Raw genomic sequence first — 19502 nt, 5'->3', positions numbered from 1 at the left:
TGATCTGGAAACATCAGTGAGGGCAGCAATAATTGTGTAGTCAGTTTCGTCAAAGCTCAATACAAAATGGCTTTTGTGATGCATCAGGTGTGTTGGCAGCTGGTAACTTGGAAGCTCTTTAATTTCAGGCTCAGTTTTCTTAGAGTACAGTCTTTTACTTCTGCTCTTGGTTGCTCATCACCTAAACAGTTTTTTTCTAGGCACTCAATTGTAGTTACTTCTCTGTGCAGCTTGGAAATGCCCAAAGATGAATTGCCGAATCATAACTGCATAAAACATTTACGCTCAGTAGTGCAGCAGCAACAGACAAGAATAGCTGAATTGGAAAAGACATCTGCAGAACATAAGCATCAATTAGCAGAGCAGGTATTTATTTCCTTTCCTTTGTCAAATGGCCAGATGGTCTATGGATCCACTTACCTTTTCTAGACAAGACGAATGAGAAGGTGACTGTATTTTTAGAAAGTTTCTTTGTACATCTTATACTGAAGTGAAAATGTGTCTAATTGTGAATACAGATAGTCTGCGACTTAGGACCACAATTGGGCCCCAGATTTCCATTGCTGAGCAAGTTAGTTGTTAAATAAGTTTTTGCCATTTTTTAAAACCATTCTTGTCACAGTTGTTAAGTGAATCATTGCAGTTGTTAAGTTAGTAGAATGGTTGTTAGGTGAATCTGGCTTCCCCATTGTCAAAAGGTCGCAAAAGGTGATTATGTGAACCCAGGACACTGGGTCATAAATACATGACAGTTGCCAATCATCTGAATTTTGATCACTTAACCACAGGGATGCTGCAATGGTTGTAAGTGTGAAAACCAGTTATAAGTCACTTTTTTCTGTGCTGTTGTAACTTTGGTCACCAAACGTTGTAAGTCGAGGATTATGTGTATACAGATAATCTTTGACTTATGATCACAATTGTTCCATTGTTTAGAATTTCCATTGTTAAGCAATGAGTTGCACCCAGTTTTACAACCTTTTTGCCACAGTTAAGGAAATCACCGCAGTTGTTAAATGAATTAGGTGGTTGTTAAGTGATCGGGCTTACGCCATTGACTTTGCTTGCTGGAAGATGACTGGGAGGATCACAAATGGCAATCACATGACACCAGGACACGGCAACTGTCATAAATACATGCCAGCTACCAAATTTTGACCATGGGGATACTGCGATGATTGTAAGTGTGAGGATCAGTTGTAAGTCACTTTTTTAGTGTTGTTGTAACTTTAAACAGTCAGTAAACAAATAGTTGCAAGTCGAGGACTACCTGTATTCCTTGGATACACATATTAGCATTGTGCAGCATTCTGGACTCAAATGTGATTTAATATGTGGGGAGAAAGTCACATAGAACCTGTCTGGATCTTTTTGAATCAAATATGCCTTCTCCTGGACCCAAACTCCAAGCGTGGGAAAAGAGGTAACTTTGTTCAAGGAGTTATTGATGGGTCATAGGACAGCCAGTGCAGTTCAAATCTCCCTTTCCTCTTTGAATCTGCATTGCTGTCAATGTGTACAGCTTTGAGCCTTAATAAATGTTAGAGTGATAACAACTACTATAGTAAATTGAGCTGTGTGGAATATATATTGTGATTTTTTTTATTTATTGATGCAGAGTAGTCTCTGGGTCCTTTTAGTTATGTTAATGTAATATCCATTTTTGCAGAAACGGGACATACAGTTGTTAAAAGCATACATGCGAGCGATACGTAGTGTCAATCCCAACCTGCAGAATTTGGAGGAGACTATTGAATATAATGAAATCCTTGAGTAAGTACTAATCTCTCACTAGTGCTGGATGGATGAGTTGTGATGGTGGGGGTAGTGAATAGTGGTGGGAAATGAATGAAAATTGGAGCAAACATCTCTAGGAAAAATTACGGGGTACATTCATATTATACTACAAAGTATGGTGATTCAAACATAACAAGGCAATGCTTCTCATTATGCTGAATGAAGATGAAACATCTGCAAGCAAACAATCAAGCTCAGAAAGCACTCAAGCCCATAATACTTCTCAAACGCTACGATCCCAAACCTCTAACCTCTACCCACATTGACACCAAACAGCACCAATTTGATTGGAGCAATACAAGAATCATTGGTCACACCATACTTACAAGTTTATCAAAGCCTGGCACTCCACAAGCAGTTCCATCAACAGAGACACACCAACCTATTACCAACCTATGAACCCCTCAGTCTCCAAATCAACTACCCACCCAACCAGAGACAGCACTGACCCTCAACCCATGCAACCCCCCCTTCACAAGACCCTCACTTGTGACCCATACCTGACCCATCACGAGACCCTCATTTGACATAGCCCACACCTGATGTGACCTCATCATCACAAGACCCTACTGACTGCATGAAGCCCTTATGAGCAGAACACAGACACTGACATCCCCTAAATTCTGCTGAAGATGCTGCCTAGCCTGGTAACAAAATGTTTGGAAACCAACCCACAAACTCGGAGAACGAATCTCCACCCTCAGCTCCCATCATGCTAGCTAACAGTAGATAATCTATTTCCAGTTGTGGAAGTTGTTTCTCAGGATAATAGTAGCGTTCAAACATAAAGTGAAATTGATTTCAAATTCAAATAGTCAATGAGCTGATAACTTGTTGAGGTAATGAATTCATGAATCGCAAGCAAGTAGCATGTTTTCATTTCCTGAGCCACTACAGTAGCTTGAGCACTAATGAGATGGTTGCTGCTTGTATCAGTATAATAAACAGGAGATAAATTGGGGCTGATTTAATATTAATTACAAATGTCAAGGTGACATGTTCAGATTTTATTTTTGAAGCATTGAACTCTTACTGTCTTGAAATCTATAGGCCTTAGATTGAACGTAGACTAAGGTCTAACTGGTGAAGACACAGTATGTTAAGAATGCTAAAGATACTGAACAAATGTTCAAAATATTAAAATCAAATATTTTAAATGTTAAAAAATATTCAAAGGAGTGGAGATCTTGTTCAGTGCCAGAGAACACGTCCAGATTAACAATGGATACCACTTTGGTATCCCATTGTTACAATAATTAAGCTTTGAGGGTTTCACAGTTCTCATTTAAAAAGGGCCTGATTGTGTAAACCACCCTGGGTCCTTGGAAATGGTGGTATGCAAGTGATTATGTAGATAAAAATATATTCCCAAATAAATTAGGACAAATAGAATTGGTAGCAATGCTAGAAGAATTCATAATGTCACAGCCTTAAGTGTAAACCTCATATGCTGTGATTTCAGGATGTGTCCTGGTGCATCATCCTATACAATGTACAGCCACGGAAATGATTGTTCTAGAGAGATCACAACTTGAGGCTCAGTAGGAGATCCAATAGGTCAATTTCCTCATCTGTGGCTATGGAGGCTAGGTTTACTAGGGGATCCGGAGTGCTTGGATGAACCTAGATTCTTCGTGGATGCCATAAAGAATTTTTTTTCAAAACATCTCCAAGATCACTGTATGAAATTTGGAGGAAATATTTTTTAAAAGTGAAAATTTGGAATATTTGCCTGGTGGCTTTCTGCTTCCCTAGATGTTAATTTTATGTTAGAAATAACACTTTGTGCCTAGTGCAGGGAGTAGTCCAAATAGACCTGAACGCTGCTCATCATGATTGTTTGGCAGGGATCCATCATCCACTTGATCAGAAATACAATAGGAGAAATCTTGCTCTCCAGGCTTTCATTGTAGTGCTGTGGTTTCATCTGTTTTTCTTTCCTCATTCTGTGACTCTTTTCACTTGACTCCTAGGTGGGTGAATTCCTTGCAGCCAGCCCGGGTAACCCGGTGGGGTGGTATGATCTCTACACCAGATGCTGTACTCCAAGCTGTAATCAAGCGTTCCTTGGTGGAAAGTGGCTGCCCCACATCCATTATCAATGAATTGATTGAAAATGCCCATGAACGGAACTGGCCCCAAGGCCTGGCCACCCTAGAAACTCGCCAGATGAACCGACGCTATTATGAAAACTATGTAGCCAAACGCATCCCAGGCAAGCAGGCTGTGGTTGTGATGGCCTGTGAGAATCAGCACATGGGAGAGGAGATGGTGCTAGAGCCAGGCCTGGTAATGATATTTGCACATGGAGTGGAAGAAATTTAAAGACTCAACAGAGATTATGAAACAGTGTGGTTGAAAATAAATACACACACACACACACACACACACACCATGTCTAAGCCGACTGATTCTGTTCTGTTGTGCTGTATCGGCAACACTCCTCTCTTCATTGAATAAAATGCTACTCCATAATTATACTGGGCATGAGCCCAGGAATTTATGCAAAATGCCATGCTGCATTCCCTTCTAATGGTCATTAACTTTGGTCTGATGTTGAGACACAGATTTCCAAATGATTCTCCTACAAAGGAGCACAACAAATTCCTCCCTGCTCCAAAAAGAGCAGCGATCTTCAGTCCTATAAAGTCTTTGAACTTCCTGTTTTGAGATCTGTAAACCATGATTTAAGATTTTGAGAAGCTGAAATTTATTCTGAAGAATTTTAGCCCACAACTTCGCAAGACTGGCTTCTCTTGTCCAAGGCATCTCTGTATAAAACATGCTTTTCCACTGTGGCCCATGAAATAATCGAATTTACACAGTACTTTTAAGATTCGTTTTCAGCTTTTATGTGGAGAGGGATTTTGAGTGAAAGGAAGAGTAAAACATGAGAATGTAGATGCCAAGTCGGAGTTGCAAGTAATGCCAAATGTATACATCAGTAGATAACTTCAACCGTTTTGTGGAGCCAAAAAGCTGCGTCATTTGGAGAACAATCTGCAACTCATTTTGGACGTGTTTACATTGTATAAGAAGCAGTCCTCTCCAATTGTGGCTTGATTTTCAAAGGAATATTCTTTAGCTTTGTTGCATTGTTGCCACCTCTGCAGAATGAAATGTGATTCTCTCCTGAAGCCTAGAGCTCAGTTTTCTCCATGCTCTTGAAAGGTTGCTGAAGCGTCTTGGATGCTTTGCGGACTTCTCCTTTCTGTTAAGAAGCAAGCCTTCTATCGTATACATCGCTTCACCTGATCAGAAATGGTCCCTCTAAATTGCATGTGCCATTTAAAGTTGTATCAACTTCATAATCTTTTGAAGAAAACACAAAAAAGAGAATGAACTCAGATTTATCTAGTCTCGTGTTGCCTATTTTGAAAAATCATCTGTATTTATTTTCTTTTTTCACATTTTGATGATTGTGCTTAGTCTTTTGTATTATTTTTGTGCTGGTATGTTTTTCTGTTTTGTTTTTTTTTTAAAATACAGTAGCTAGGAATGTCTCCAGTTTTAGTTTACCTGTCAAATTTAATTTATTTGCCATCTCGGTTTCTGTTTTTATAGAGAGAGCGACTTCCTTCCAATGCTTTAAATATTTGTTAATTGCTTAAAACATTTGTGCTGGAGTTCTTGAGAACAAGGAATAAATGCATTGATAAAGGAGCAGCTAAACTGCTCTGATTGAAGTGTTTTGCTGTACAGTCCATTCTGAGCAGCTTTCATATGCTACACTGGCTAAATATTCTTCTCTGACTAGTATAATATTTGAACCAGGCTTGACTTTCTTCTCCTAGCGTTTAATTTTCTTAGTTCCCTGGTATAAGAGGTTTGCAATGATGCAGAATTTGGGTCATGTCATATAAACAGTTGCTTCTTCAGATGTCTAGGGTTAAAAAAAATGCTCCCAGAAATCCTCAGTAGGAACAATGGCCTGAGAAGACCTCCTTGTGCTCTCACCAGAAGAAGCATGGGAAATTTTCTCATTACGTGCAATAGTAAGTGGCCTAATACTACACGATGAGCCCATGATGGAGAATCCATGTTATAGCAATATGGTTCTCATTCCTGTTGGTTACTATGAAAGAGAAGGGGGAGGGACCTTGGCGGAATATACAGTAGTTCAATTTCAGTCACCTAACAAAAGGAACTCCTTTCATCATTTGTACAAATAAAGATGGTGATTAATTCTCAATATTTGCCAGGCAGATGCTTTTTCAGATTTTCTTTTATGGGAAATGCCTGTGCTTTGAAGACTCAGTTTGGTGGCCTTTACGTCTTTGCCAATCTGACTGATAGGTTTTGCATCATTTTTCAGCACTGCTGGGTCCTCATTTCCTGCAATCTTTCATTTTAATCTTTGCTGACTTATTGCTTTATGCTCTTCCTCTCTCTCCTTCCTTGTCCCACACCCCTTCGATGGTAAGAGTTTTGTTTTAGAAACCAAGTCTGTCTCTGATAACTCTAGTGCTGTGAATTATTACTTACAGGTATCTTAAAAAGTTTTTTGAATAGTACTTCTCTTTGTAAGTCATGTTAAAATACTTGGAATGTGCATCAAAAATCAGGTCAGTTTTAAGGGTGGAATGGGTTGTGTTCATGTCTGTAATATGGCATGTTTTGAAAGGGGATTTATTTGTTGGAAATTACTTCTAACCAAAAGTCCCTGTTGCTCAGGAATTTGAAAAAAAAGCTGCTAAATCCAACCTAATAACTGCATCTTGAGCTATCTGCATCTCTTAATGTTGTTCTCCTAACACACCTTGTCTTTCTCCTCGATGTCCTGCTGTCGCTCTTCCTTGTGCTCTAAAACATCCAGTAGAACTCGTCATGTCTTCTGCCAGTATCCAAATCATTGGTTGCATTTTGTGTTTTATTGTTCAATTGTGCTGACTGCACTAATAAATTGCTTTTTTCCCCCTTGACTCCTTTATATATTGTATTTCATTCAGAATATATAGGATGTTGTATCTTGCATGACACATCTGCAAAACTGCTTGATTTTTTTTTTTTTTTGGGATTAACCTCCTCCTGCAAAGCTGCTTGGTTCCTTCTTAGTAAGGGTGCTCTCCTTCTGCCACCGTTTTTCCTCCCTAATTCCTACAACAAAGGCTTCCTGGGTCACCCACAAATTATTTCTATTTAGAGTGGGACCGGGATAGATCAGTAGCTTCCTTTCATAATTACTGATTCGATTTAGCTAGCCCCATTTTCTTGTCCTCTATCTAAGCTTGTAGTACAAATTGGTCCTTAACTCTTTAAGAGAAATATGTTTGAGATACTCAGTCTCCGATTTTTCTGAATGGCTGAACTAAAAACAAGAAGAAAAAAGGGCCAAAATATCACTTGACTAAAAGCTAAGCAATTGCAATAATGAAACTTGCTGGCAAGAAGCAAAGATTACCTGCCCTTCAGAAGATGGCAGTTTTTGTTTGAGAATACTTTGCATTTTGCATTTCCAATTTATTTATTTATTTAGTTACATTTATATACCGCCCTTTCCCTGAGGACTCAGGGCGGTTTACAGGGAATTAAAAAATCCAACATACAAAAGTTAAAACCAAATTAAAAAATATTAAATTGACCCTGTACACATTAAAAACCCCAATTAAAAATTTCTCCTCAGCCTGCACGATTTGTGCCCCAAATCTGACAGAATGAAAGGGGCTTCTGGTTCAAGCTTGGCTATTGAATGCAGCATGTTGAGATTTCCTAATATATTTATTTAGATTTATATCATGCTTGTCTACTTATACAAGCATTCAAGGTGTCTTGAAATATAATTGTTACAGGACAGAGGAAAAAAGGGCCTAGGTATATTAGCATATATTAAAAGTGGTGTGCTACAGATGCCATGGGCATAAGGCCTCTTCTATGCTACATTTGTTTCTAAAGCCTTTTTGGAAATGTCCATTTAGATATGAGCCAAATTAAAATCCTATCAAATATTCTGTGCCTATTGCCAAGTCAACTGGTTTGAATGTAGTCAATGCCCAATGAAGAACATATATAAACCAAACTCTGAGTAGTCCCACAGAGCTTCTATTTTCTTTACAGACATTACTGATAAGCTATAGATGGAATCAGTCTTAACTTTAATCATTAGGACTTATTATGGGAGGCCATTTCTTACTGGTTCTGCCTATTTATCTGCTGTTTTTTCTTTAGTTCTCCTTTACATTTGATACAGTCAGCTGAACTCTTTGTTTAGCCTGTCCAAATCCAACATCACAATTTTTACACAGAAGTTAAATCTCAATTTAAAACGACGTCTTTAGGCTATTCTTGGTGAAATGACTTGTTCTGAAAATAGTGCTTTCTAACTTGTTATGCAATAAGAACTGAATAAAAGTGTATTTATTCAACTCCAGATCATCACGGCTGGAGTTGAAATGCCAGGTCCTTTAAATCTATAAACTGAACAGTAAACATGAGGAGAAACATGTTAGGTTGCTTTCCTCCTAATTTCACTTTCAGAATCTAAGAAAGGCACTCAAACTCCTACTGAGAAGAAAAATACACTGCCCCAATTATGTTTAATATTATTTTCTAAATCCATGCCACATTCCAGTTTATTGTTGATACCGCTTATAGCCAAACCTGCTACTGTAATGTGTAAAATGACTGGGATGGGGTTTCAAGGAACTACGTGCTCCGGCAGCATATGTATATTTATGAATCCAAGATATTCAGTACAGTATTGATTTTTCGGGCAGATGCGTAGTAATGGCATTTTTATTCAGTTTGTTACAGTAATTTTCTAACTACAATAATATTTTCAGGTGTAATGTTGCCCAGATTGGTTATGTGCTTGCTCACTGGGCAAACTGGAGCATATATAGTACTATAATTAGGGAAGCAATTTTTAAATTAGGAGTGATGCACTCTGGATGTTTTGAAAATCATACCTTTAACTTCAATCATTATTGTTTATTGGCTGTATTCATTTGAACTTTATGTAGTCCACACAAATTATCTGGAGGAGGAGAATTAAATTCTGAATTAGATTGCCATCAATTGCAAGAATGCCTGCTATTTTGTAGAGATGATGATAATAAAATGACAATGTATTGTCATTCATTAGGACGATTGTATCTGAGTTGCTTGTCCATGGGGTCGCGATGGGTCGGACACGACTTCGCAACTAACAAAAACAATCTGAGTTGCAGAAATTCAGATAGCCATTAGATGACCTCAAGGAGATATTGAAAACTACTCTTAGACTACTCAGATATAATTAGCCCTTCTGTTTATCGGAATGGTCAGAGATAAAATTCCCATTTATATTATTTGAATTAAAACAATATAAGTGGAATTGCATCTTTGACCATTCTAACATCTTCAATAGGACTTGACTTCTGCATATTTGTAAATATTTTTAACTTTATAAGTGTCCATATTCTTCTCATATATTTCATTTGCCTGCACAAAACAGTCAAAGGGTCGGTAATTGTTACAAGGTCACTGGTGTGTTAGCTTAAATTTATACTGTAATGTATTCTTTGCCCTCTGTTGGGTTTAATGTTCCTTGCACTTAATCTTTGATGTAGCCCTATTTGTTTTGTGCTCTAATCTCAAGTGGAGATTATAGTGCAGATTTCCAAATTTTCTGTGCAAGCAGGCATAATTGAAATGTTAAAATTCCTAGGTAAGCAAAAAAAAGACTTCAGTGATGTGTGTAGCTAGTGACCAAACACTTCACAGCAGATCAAATAGGTAAAGCTAAATGATAAGTAACTTGTCCAAAATTCTGAATACAAACTCCCAAGCACAAGCACTCTTTTAAACTCTTGTTCAATTACCCACAATTTTTTATTGTAGCCTAACTTTCCCCAGATCTCCAAGATGACATTCTATTTCCTTCATCCCAGCCAAGTTGGATCAACCTGCAAAGCTCACTGATTTCTTCCATTATTTTCCACAGCTTCCTCTGCTTCTTCCTCAGATTGAGTCAGCTTTTTCTTCTTTCCTTTCTGCCAGTATGATGTTGTGATTCAGGGTCAGCCTGTGGGTTCGGCAGTTGGGTCGGACGACTCAGAGGAGGAGGAGGAGGGGGGTGTTGAAGAGCTTGCTGAGGGGATTGGACAGCTTGATGAGAGCCCTCAGCCAGGCCCCTCTCATCTGGTCACGACACAGACCCAGCTGTGTGAGCCTGACAGCGTGGATGAAGATGACCCACAGCTGGCCCTATTCAAGGACGCCCGACGCAGGAGGCAGTCAATCAGGAGCAAACAGAGGAAGGCAATGGGGCTCCTTGGAAGGAGGCAGAGAGAAGCCACGCCCTGAACTGTATTTAAGGGGGAATGCGTGGGAGGGCTGGTTTGCTGAAGGCAACCGCTTGAAAAGCTCCTGTTTCTTGGTTCGTGTCTTGTTCTATTTGTTTTTGTAGCAATAAATTTGGCAGGCGTAATTCCAGCCTCTTGCCTTCTTGTAAAAGGGGTTGTCCCTGCCTTTTCTGCAGGGCCGGTAGCAGGCTGGTACAGAACATATGACTTCTACTGTTTCATAACTGCTAGGTTATAGCTGCCTTCCACCTTTACTTTAGACGTCCCTGGCGCCACATGGAGCCTAAAGAAAATAATGAAAATAATTGTTTTCAATTCTTAAAAGCAGGACATTAAGCTGTCCCTGGGTCCATGAACTTTTATAAATACTGTTCTATTTTCCTGTGTTTAGCATTAAAGTATGTTAAGGTATTTGAACAGGAATGGGATATTTCAGGTATTGCTGAACTATAGCTTCCAATAGTGTAATTAACTGAACTATGAATGGCAACGAATGCTGGGAATTGTAGTTCAATATCTGGAGGGCACAGGTTGCTCAACTCATGTAGTGGCATGTAAAACCAAAAAGCAATGTTAAATACTGTAAACTTAAGTAGATTTTCCAAGAGAGCCAGTTTGGTGTAGTGATTAAGGTACCAGGCTAAAAAATGGGAAACAAGGAGTTCTAGTCTCACTAGACTCCAGCAGTATGTGGATCGAGAACTATCAGAAGTACAGGCAGGATTTCGAAGAGGCAGAGGAACTAGAGATCAAATTGCCAACATACGCTGGATCATGGAGAAAGCTAGAGAGTTCCAGAAAAACATCTACTTCTGCTTCATTGACTATGCTAAAGCCTTTGATTGTGTGGATCATAACAAACTGTAGCAAGTTTTTTTTTATTGAAAAGTTTTAAAATACAATTTTCCTTTAAAAAACCCCCCTTCCCACTCCCTCCTCCCCCCCTACCTCCCCCCCTGCCCCCCTCCCTCCTCCCCCCCTGCCTCCCCCCCTCTCCCCCTCCCCCCCTACTTCCCAGAGCTAAATACAAGGTATATATATAGAAAAAAAACAAACCTAAGCAACCATATACTAACAACTATAAATTCTAAAATCCATCACTCTCTAGCTTATGTAGGATAAAACAAACCTTAGCAATATTAAATATATATAAAAAACTAAAAAATAAAAAAGACACACTCTCTAGCTTATATAGGATGAAACAAACCTTAATAGTATTAAATATATATTAAAGACAAAAAAAACACCTCAACCAAATCAAAAAACTTTAAAGTCAACTCTTCTGTAATCGGCCGTTCCTCTTCCAGTACCATATCTATAGTTATTCCAAACAAACAAAAAAGAAAAAAGAAAAAAAAAAGATTGCGAACAAAACTTTAACCTCCATTTAAGAAACTTCTGTATATTCCACCAAACTTTAGTCCAAAAAAAACTCATCCTTTCCACAAAACCACCACATACAAAAATATCTTGCGTCTACACCTAAACCTTTTCCCACCTCCCATACTTGACTACTTGACTACATCGTAGAAGTTCCATAGACTTCTGCAAATCCTGCTATTTTCTCTTCTTAGATCGTTTTGCAGCAGCACACGTCACCCTCTGTTTTATAGACTCATCCGACGAGGTTATATCTTGATCTCCTCCAACACCGTTGTCTTCTATCTGACCATCTTCGGCCTCTTGATGCACTCCTTCTCCAGATCCCTTTTCAGCTTCCAAAAGTGTTAATGGCGTTGCATTTAAAACATTATTGTAAAAATCTCGCGCTTGCATCACAGTAACCAAACGGTACCTTTTACCTTCGTGCGTCACCATCAACCCCACTGGGATCTCCCATCTGAACCTTATATCTCGTTGCTTGAGCTCTTGCACAAGAAATGTAAAGTCCTTCCTTCTCCTTAGAATCTTTGGAGGAATTTCTTTTAAGACCAAAACTTCTTGATTAGCAATCACAACTTTAGTATCATAAGCAGCTTGTATAACTTCATCTCTAGTTTCCCTTTTTGCAAAATATACCACCACATCTCTAGGCAACTTTCTCTGTCTAGCAATCCATGAATTCACACGAAACACTTTATCCATGCCTCCTTTTATTTCAGATGCTGGCTGTTTCAACACTACTTCGAAAGCCTCAGAAACAAGCTGCTTTAGATCTTCTTTAGTATTCTCCTTTAAGCCTCTAATTCTAATGGCAAACTGCATCTGGTAATATTGAGCAAGACTCAGTTCCTTGTCCATTTTATCTTCATTCTCCAATACTTTTGCTTCTAATATAGCATTCTTTTGAGTCAAGTCCTCTAGCTTTTCCTCCAATTCTTCCACACAACGAGCCACTTTACACACTGAAGACAAGATGTCTACCTTCATCTCTCTGAGCTTCTGTTCCATCCTCTCCTCCATTCTCTTCTCCAGTTTCTCCAATTTCTCCTCCATCTGTGCAAATCTATCATTAATTGATTCCAAAATTACCTGGGTGTGTTTTTCAAGAGCATCTTGCAGGTCCTTTGATGTCAATACATCAGGAGGATGCAACGCCTGCAATAATGATTGTTGCACCGGAGAAGTTCCAGCACTCCGAAGAGTTTTAGGGGGTGGTTTAGCCGCCATCTTTTACCAATTGTGACGCAGTTTCACTTCAGTTTTATAATCCAAAAAAAGTCCATCAAGCTGGAGAGTAAAATATAATAATCTTCTTCACCTTTTCCTCTTGTATCGCTCTGCCTGCTCCTTTAATCCATAGTCATCCCTTCAGGCAGGGGTGGTCGCAGATGGCTGGCTCTGCTCCAAGAAGTCAGGAGCAGAGGCGCCGGCCAGCTGGGAGCAGCCCAGGCTACGGGGGAGTTCAATCCTTCAGCCGCCCAAGCCATAAGCTCAGGCGGCCCTGGAGAACTCTACCCCTACCTGGGAGCTCGCCTCCTCCTCTTCTCCCGAGGAGGGGGCTTCGAATTCGCCCGAACAGCTGATCGGCGCTGTTTCGGGCGAAAAAACAACAGCTGAGCCGCGGGCAGCCCGGGAAGGCTGTCTCCGTTGCCGCGGAGCCACCGGAAGTCCAAACTGTAGCAAGTTCTTAAAGAGATGGGCATACAAGACCATCTTATTTGTCTCTTACGAAACCTATATGTGAGCCAAGAAGCAACAGTGAGAACTGGACACGGAACCACTGATTGGTTCAAAATTGGGAAAGGAGTCCGGCAAGGCTGTATACTGTCGCCCTGCCTATTTAACTTATATGCAGAGCACATCATGAGACAAGCAGGGATAGATGAATCAAAAGTTGGAATTAAGATTGCCGGAAGAAATATCAACCTAAGATATGCAGATGATACCACTCTAATGGCAGAAAGTGAAGAAGAACTAAAGAGCCTCTTGTTGCGGGTGAAGAAGGAGAGTGCAAAAGTTGGCTTGAAACTTAACATTAAGAAAACCAAGATCATGGCATCCGGCCCTCTCAATTCCTGGCAAATAGATGGGGAAGAAATGGAGGTAGTGACAGATTTTATTTTCCTGGGCTCCAAGATCACTACAGATGGGGACTGTAGCCAAGAAATTAAAAGACGCTTGCTCCTTGGGAGGAAAGCCATGACAAATCTAGACAGCACACTAAAAAGCAGAGACATCACCCTGTCAACAAAAGTGCGTATAGTCAAGGCTATGGTCTTCCCAGGTGCAATGTATGGCAGTGAAAGCTGGACCATAAAAAAGGCTGAGCGCCAAAGAATTGAGGCCTTTGAACTATCGTGCTGGAGAAGACTCCTGCGAGTCCCTTGGACTGCAAGGCGATCAAACCGGTCAGTCCTAGAGGAGACTGCTCTTTAGAAGGCCAGATCCTGAAGTTGAAAATCAAATACTTTGGCCACCTAATGAGAAGGAAGGACACACTGGAGAAGAGCCTAATGCTGGGAAAGATTGAGGGCAATAGAAGAAGGGGATGACAGAGAATGAGGTGGCTGGATGGAGTCACTGAAGCAGTAGCCGTGAGCTTAAATGGACTCCAGAAGATGGTAGAGGACAGGAAGGCCTGGAGGAACATTGTCCATAGGGTCGCGATGGGTCGGACACGACTTCGCAGCTAACATCAACAAAGCTGTGTGACTTTAGGCCTCTCAATTCTAGGAAGGAGGCAAGGACAAACCATTTTAAAATCTTGTCAAGAAAACTTCAGGGACTAATTAGGCTGTTGCCAGGAGCAAATACTGATTTGAAAACATACAGACAAAAAAGTTCCCAAATATTGCTATCATGTGTGTCCAAAGAGCAAGATCTCTCCCCAATTCCCAAGCCAAAAAAGCCAGCTTCATTTTTTTAAAAAATTCCATTTATATCCCACCCTTCTCCCAAGACTCAGGGCGGCTTACAAGCTTAGCAGTAGCCTTCATTCTATGTATATGCCTGCTTATTAGGGCTTTCACACACACCCCAAGCGGCGTGTGGAGCCTTGGTGGAGCAGTGGGTTAATGCCTCCTTAAGTAACACCAGCTGCCTGCAATTAGTGCAGGTTCGCATCCCACCAGGCTCAAGGTTGACTCAGCCTTCCGTCCTTCCGAGGTAGGTAAAATGAGGACCCAGATTGTTGGGGGCAATAAGCTGACTTTGTAATAATGCCGCTTGGGGGTATGTGTGTGAAAGCCCTAACGAGCAGGCATATACATAGAATGAAGGCTACTGCTAAGCTTGTAAGCCGCCCTGAGTCTTCGGAGAAGGGCGGGATATAAATGGAATTAAAATAAAATAAATAAATAAATAAAATTATTACAAAGTCAACTTATTGCCCCCAACAATCTGGGTCCTCATTTTACCTACCTCGGAAGGATGGAAGGCTGAGTCAACCTTGAGCCTGGTGGGATGCGAACCTGCACTAATTGCAGGCAGCTGGTGTTACTTAAGGAGGCATTAGCCCACTGCTCCACCAAGGCAATTTATCTTCTCTACTGAGCTGCCCTGTACTATATAAATAATAGCTTTGCCCAATCGGACTGGCAAATAGCACTTCATTTTCCAAGGCAGGAAAACAGTGCAGGAATTGGGAACAAAACTTCCCTTCTGCTCCTAGAGAGCAAAACAAGAAATACTTTTCCTAGGGTCAGGCCTGGCCTAGCATATGTACTGTGGAAAGTAGGCAGATTGTACTCAGAGTATACAAGGGAGTAGAAATTGAGCCAATCTCCATTGAGGCAGCTTTTCCCCAAAGCCACTAGTCTTGGCTTCAGCCGGTTCCTGATGGTTGCAATTTTTAAATTCAAAATGGCAGCTCTTCAGCTTCTCTCCCAGCAGAGGGCAGACAGGAACTTCCTTTATATTCCCAGCATAGCACACCTCAGGCTGTGCTGTCCATGGTGAGGCGCTGTTCCAAGATGGTTCACAAAATCAGGGGACTTCTGGGGATGGGATTTCAGGTGGAATCGAAGTTCAACTGATGCAAAATGAACAAACTGTACTTAGGTTCCCTGACCTCATGTTCACCCAGAAATACCTTCAGTATTCTCTGGACTTGGAAATGGGCAGCTACTTCAAACAAAATTCAAATAAAATAGTACTAACTTCCTTTCTTCTGTCACATTGGAAGGTACAATTTAGTGACAAGATTAGAAGAGTCTGCAGATTTGTCTCCGATTGTCTTTGCCTATCCCATAGGATCAGACTGGCCAGCTTGCTTTCATCCCATCAATAACCCCCCTCCCACACACACACACACAGGTGACCCATGAGGCATGCCTTCTCTGTTTATTTATTAATTTTATTTATTACATTTATTGGCCACCCATTTTATCACGGGATTACCCTTACCACAGGGTGACTGTTGTCCCTCGTGCCCTGGAAACAGCATCTCTCTCTACAACCCTGAGCGCATTAAGAAAGCCTTTTAAGACATGGCTCTTCCCTCAGGGTGTTATGGGCTAAGATGTTATGTGAACTCATCAAACTGGGTGTTACGTAGAGTTTATTTATCCCAGTATAGTGTGTGCACGCATGCTGTGTATCGTATTTTGACATCATTAATCCTCTGCACCCAGTTGTCCAGATTTAGTATCCGTGAAAATAGCTTTGGGGAACTATGCAAAAAGGATCTTGCAGTAGTCCGTTCCAGTCCATTTAAATCCTGTTGCCAATTCCTTCAAAACTATGCTGTGTTTTATTGCTTTACCGAATTTATTTACAAAATATGGAGGGTGACATTTTCTACAAAGGGAAAGGCACCAACAAACGAGCTCAACTCCTGATCATCTAGATGGGCAGGTCACGCCCACATTCTTAGCATGGCAAAGTTGTTTTGTTGAGATTTCGTTCCTGCTCTTTTACCTTTTGCAATCGCAGCTACCACAAAAATCAAGCTTAGCCGAATATGGACGATAAAGCCGCCGTCAAGCGAGCTTGCTGCCCGAGTCAAAAATGAAAATGCGAGGAGCAGTTAAGTTGCTTTCCGTCCACGCCCTGCCTGAAGTGACACGATCTTGGTCTACGAAGCGCGTGATTCACAAGCTAGCGAGCTCCGCCAGCGCATGTCCTTTGTTTCTTCAACGGGAGGCCGCCCAATCGAGCTTCCTTCACACGGACTGGCTTGAAGGCCGGAGCGAGTCGTTCTCTCTCCGTCCCACCACGTGTGGTTTTTTTTTCTTTTTCTTTTTCTTTTTCCCCATTGCTTTCCAGCGGGCTCCCTTTTCCAGTCGGCGATCATCAAAAGCTGGTGGGATCGCTCGCCATCAAAACGAGATCGTCGTCACGAACAGGATTCGAACCTGTGCGGGGAAACCCCATTGGATTTCGAGTCCAACGCCTTAACCACTCGGCCACCGTGACTCTCAGGCCAGGGCTGCGTGGAGCTTTAGCTAGACAGATCCATCGAGATGCTGGATTATTATTATTATTTTTCTCTTGGTTCCTTTCTGGAAAGCGGGAAAGAAAGAAGAGGACGCCGCGGTGGAAACCCTCTTTTCGGGAAAGGGGAGAAGGCGAAAAGCTTTCCCGCCGGCCCAACTCAGCGCTCAGCTAAAAGAAAGCAACGATGCTCTTTTCTCGACGCCTTGGCGCTCATGTACTTCTCGCCTGCATGGCTTCTCTGCCTGCCTGGCGTAGTCGCAATACGGACTCCATTTTTGAACTTCACCCCCGTTTCCAATTTGTCCTTCTAACTTTTCCACCTCCGTCTTATTCCCCCCCTTCCTCAAGCTAACCTGTTTTGGTCTCCTCTTTGCAGAAGACTTGGTTGAACTCTAGGAAGCGTGTATTAGTACTCAAGAATTGCTCCTGCGCATGTACAGAGTGCCTTTCTAAATCGTGCTACAGCGTTTAAAGGAAATGACCCGACACTGAGGTTGTCACATCTTTAGGACGTCCCCTAAAAGATTTCCCATTCCTTCTTACCAGGTCAAGGGAAATCCCGGATTCTTGCAGTTGAGCCGAAAGAGATGCAGATAAGCAATATAGGGGGGACGTGTTCGTTTGGTGCTAAAACATTTATTTTTTATTTTATTTTATTTTAATTCCATTTATATCCCGCCCTTCTCCGAAGACTCAGGGCGGCTTACAAGTTAGCAATAGCCTTCATTCTATGTATATGCCTGCTTATTAGGGCTTTCACACACACCCCAAGCGGCATTATTACAAAGTCAGCTTAATTGCCCCCAACAATCTGGGTCCTCATTTCTGTAAAAAAAAATCTGATGTTTTCCACACAAAACCAGACCATCCCTGCCCGCAGGCTTCCAATGCGAAAAGGAAGGGGAAGGCTCGTGAAAACAAACAGATCTGGGCGCCAATTCTCAAGAAGCCGACTTGCCACAAGCGATTTACACAACTCGATCGCGTCGCGCCGAAGGAGATCTTTTGGAATCGCAGCCGAGACGGGCGGCAGGTTTTCCTGGGGGGTTATCACGTCCCGGGCGATTTCCAATCCAGCTCTTTTAAGATAACCTAAACGCTTGGACGATCATCTTCCTCCTCGTCAGCCATTTCCTTCATCGGTATTTCTTTCTTGAGCTAGAAAGAGAAATTCGCCGGCTGACCCTTCCAAACGAGGTAGCCACAGTTTGGGGTGTGTTTCCTCCCGCTCCACAGCGGAGCCTCGGGAAGGAAGCAAGGATGGTAGAAATATAGGTGCCACCGATGAAAGTTTAAATAAACCGTCATGATTTAGCCCCCTGCCTGCACAGATACCGCTGTAGAATGAAAAGCCCACAGAACAAACGCGTTCTTTTTATTCTTTAGCTATGGGCTGGAAGGCTGTTCTTTCAGCGAAGGCGTTTCCCGCTTTCCGCTCCGTGTAAGACAAGGGGTCTTCAAACTTGGCCCTTTTATGACTTGTGGACTTCAACTCCCAGAATTCCTCAGCCAGCAAAGCTGGCTGAGGAATTCTGGGAGTTGAAGTCCACAAGTCATAAAAGGGCCAAGTTTGAAGACCCCCTGGTGTAAGACCACCTCGGGACAGCAGGAGGCCAGCTCGACCCGGGCTACCCTCAGCGGTCAGGCTTTCTCCTCCTTTTCGCCGGCAGGGGCCGCTGCTTTCGGGAATCGGGAGGCAGAGCAGCCGCGCGGCCGGCAGAGGGCGCAGCGAGGCGCTGGCGACCGCGGTGGCGGCGCGCAGCGAGAGAGCGGCGCGGCCCAGGCCGGCGGCGCTGGGAAAATGGCGGTGCGGAAGAAGGACGGCGGCCCCAACGTCAAGTACTACGAGGCCTCGGACACCGTTAGTCAGTTCGACAGCACGCGGGTCTGGCTGGGCAAGAACTACAAGAAGGTACCGGCCTGGCCAGGCCTGGGCCTGCCGGTGCTCCTCCCCCGCCGTTTAGGCGACACCTTCTGGAAGCTCCCGGGGGAGGGAAAGGGCGCTTCTCTTCCTCCCATTCCGCTTCTTCCCCCCTCCCGTCGCAGGAGCCACCCCGGTGCTCGCCATCCTTCTGCTCCCAGGCCGAGATGCCCACCGCCTCTCCTTTCCTTCTTTTTTTTTTTCCTTTTCTCCCCAGCAAGATGGGTCCCTTCGGGGAGGGGAGAGGAGAGGAGGCGGGGTGGGTGGTGATGGCATTGCCAAATTGGGAAGGAGGAATGCATGACCTGAAGAGAGGCGAGCTTTCCCTCCCCGTAGAGGTATAGATAGGTGGTGGGATTTCGGTTGACCCCACCCCAATTCCCCGAGGGTCCTTTAAAACCGCGGCCCCTCTTCTTCCAAAATTCCCCTTTTCACTCCACCTGGCTGGCTGCTCGTCCCCGCTTTCCTCAGCCAAAATAAGAAATTCATCGATCGATTGAATCAACTCTGGTCCCGATGGAATAGCAGATCCTCCCTTCTTTGCAATTGTGACGGGTGGTTTCAGTTCCAGACTGGTTGAATTGAATGAGACTCCCTCTTTGACCTTTTAGCATCTGGCTGGTTCCACCTGCTGCCCTATTGTCCTCTGGATGCTAACCCTTCCTTTCCGTTGAAACTTTTCC

General features: G+C 42.5%; 2 protein-coding genes across 11 annotated transcripts in view; both read left to right on the top strand.

Moving 5' to 3' along the window:
- RNF41 (ring finger protein 41) overlaps positions 1-6719 on the top strand; it is a 32460-nt gene extending 25741 nt beyond the window's left edge. For all 3 annotated transcript variants that reach the window (XM_083351789.1, XM_083351788.1, XM_083351790.1), the window contains 3 exons: positions 231-366; positions 1670-1773; positions 3771-6719. In XM_083351789.1, coding sequence (XP_083207915.1) covers positions 231-366; positions 1670-1773; positions 3771-4122 — 592 coding nt within the window. In that variant the 3' untranslated portion in view covers positions 4123-6719. The remainder of the gene's footprint in view (positions 1-230; positions 367-1669; positions 1774-3770) is intronic.
- An 11907-nt stretch (positions 6720-18626) lies between these two features.
- The window catches only part of SMARCC2 (SWI/SNF related BAF chromatin remodeling complex subunit C2), a 31703-nt gene continuing 30827 nt past the window's right edge, over positions 18627-19502 (top strand). For 7 of the 8 annotated variants that reach the window (XM_083357092.1, XM_083357089.1, XM_083357090.1 and 4 more), the window contains exon 1: positions 18627-18810. In XM_083357092.1, the coding sequence (XP_083213218.1) occupies positions 18700-18810 (111 nt within the window). In that variant the 5' untranslated portion in view covers positions 18627-18699. The remainder of the gene's footprint in view (positions 18811-19502) is intronic. The other variant, XM_083357088.1, reaches the window with a different exon arrangement.

The sequence above is a fragment of the Vipera ursinii genome (genome assembly GCF_947247035.1).
Source record: "Vipera ursinii genome assembly, chromosome: 2".
NCBI lineage: Eukaryota > Metazoa > Chordata > Lepidosauria > Squamata > Viperidae > Vipera > Vipera ursinii.
The sequence above is the reverse complement of the archived record's forward strand: the minus strand, read 5'-3'. Positions and strand labels throughout refer to the sequence as shown.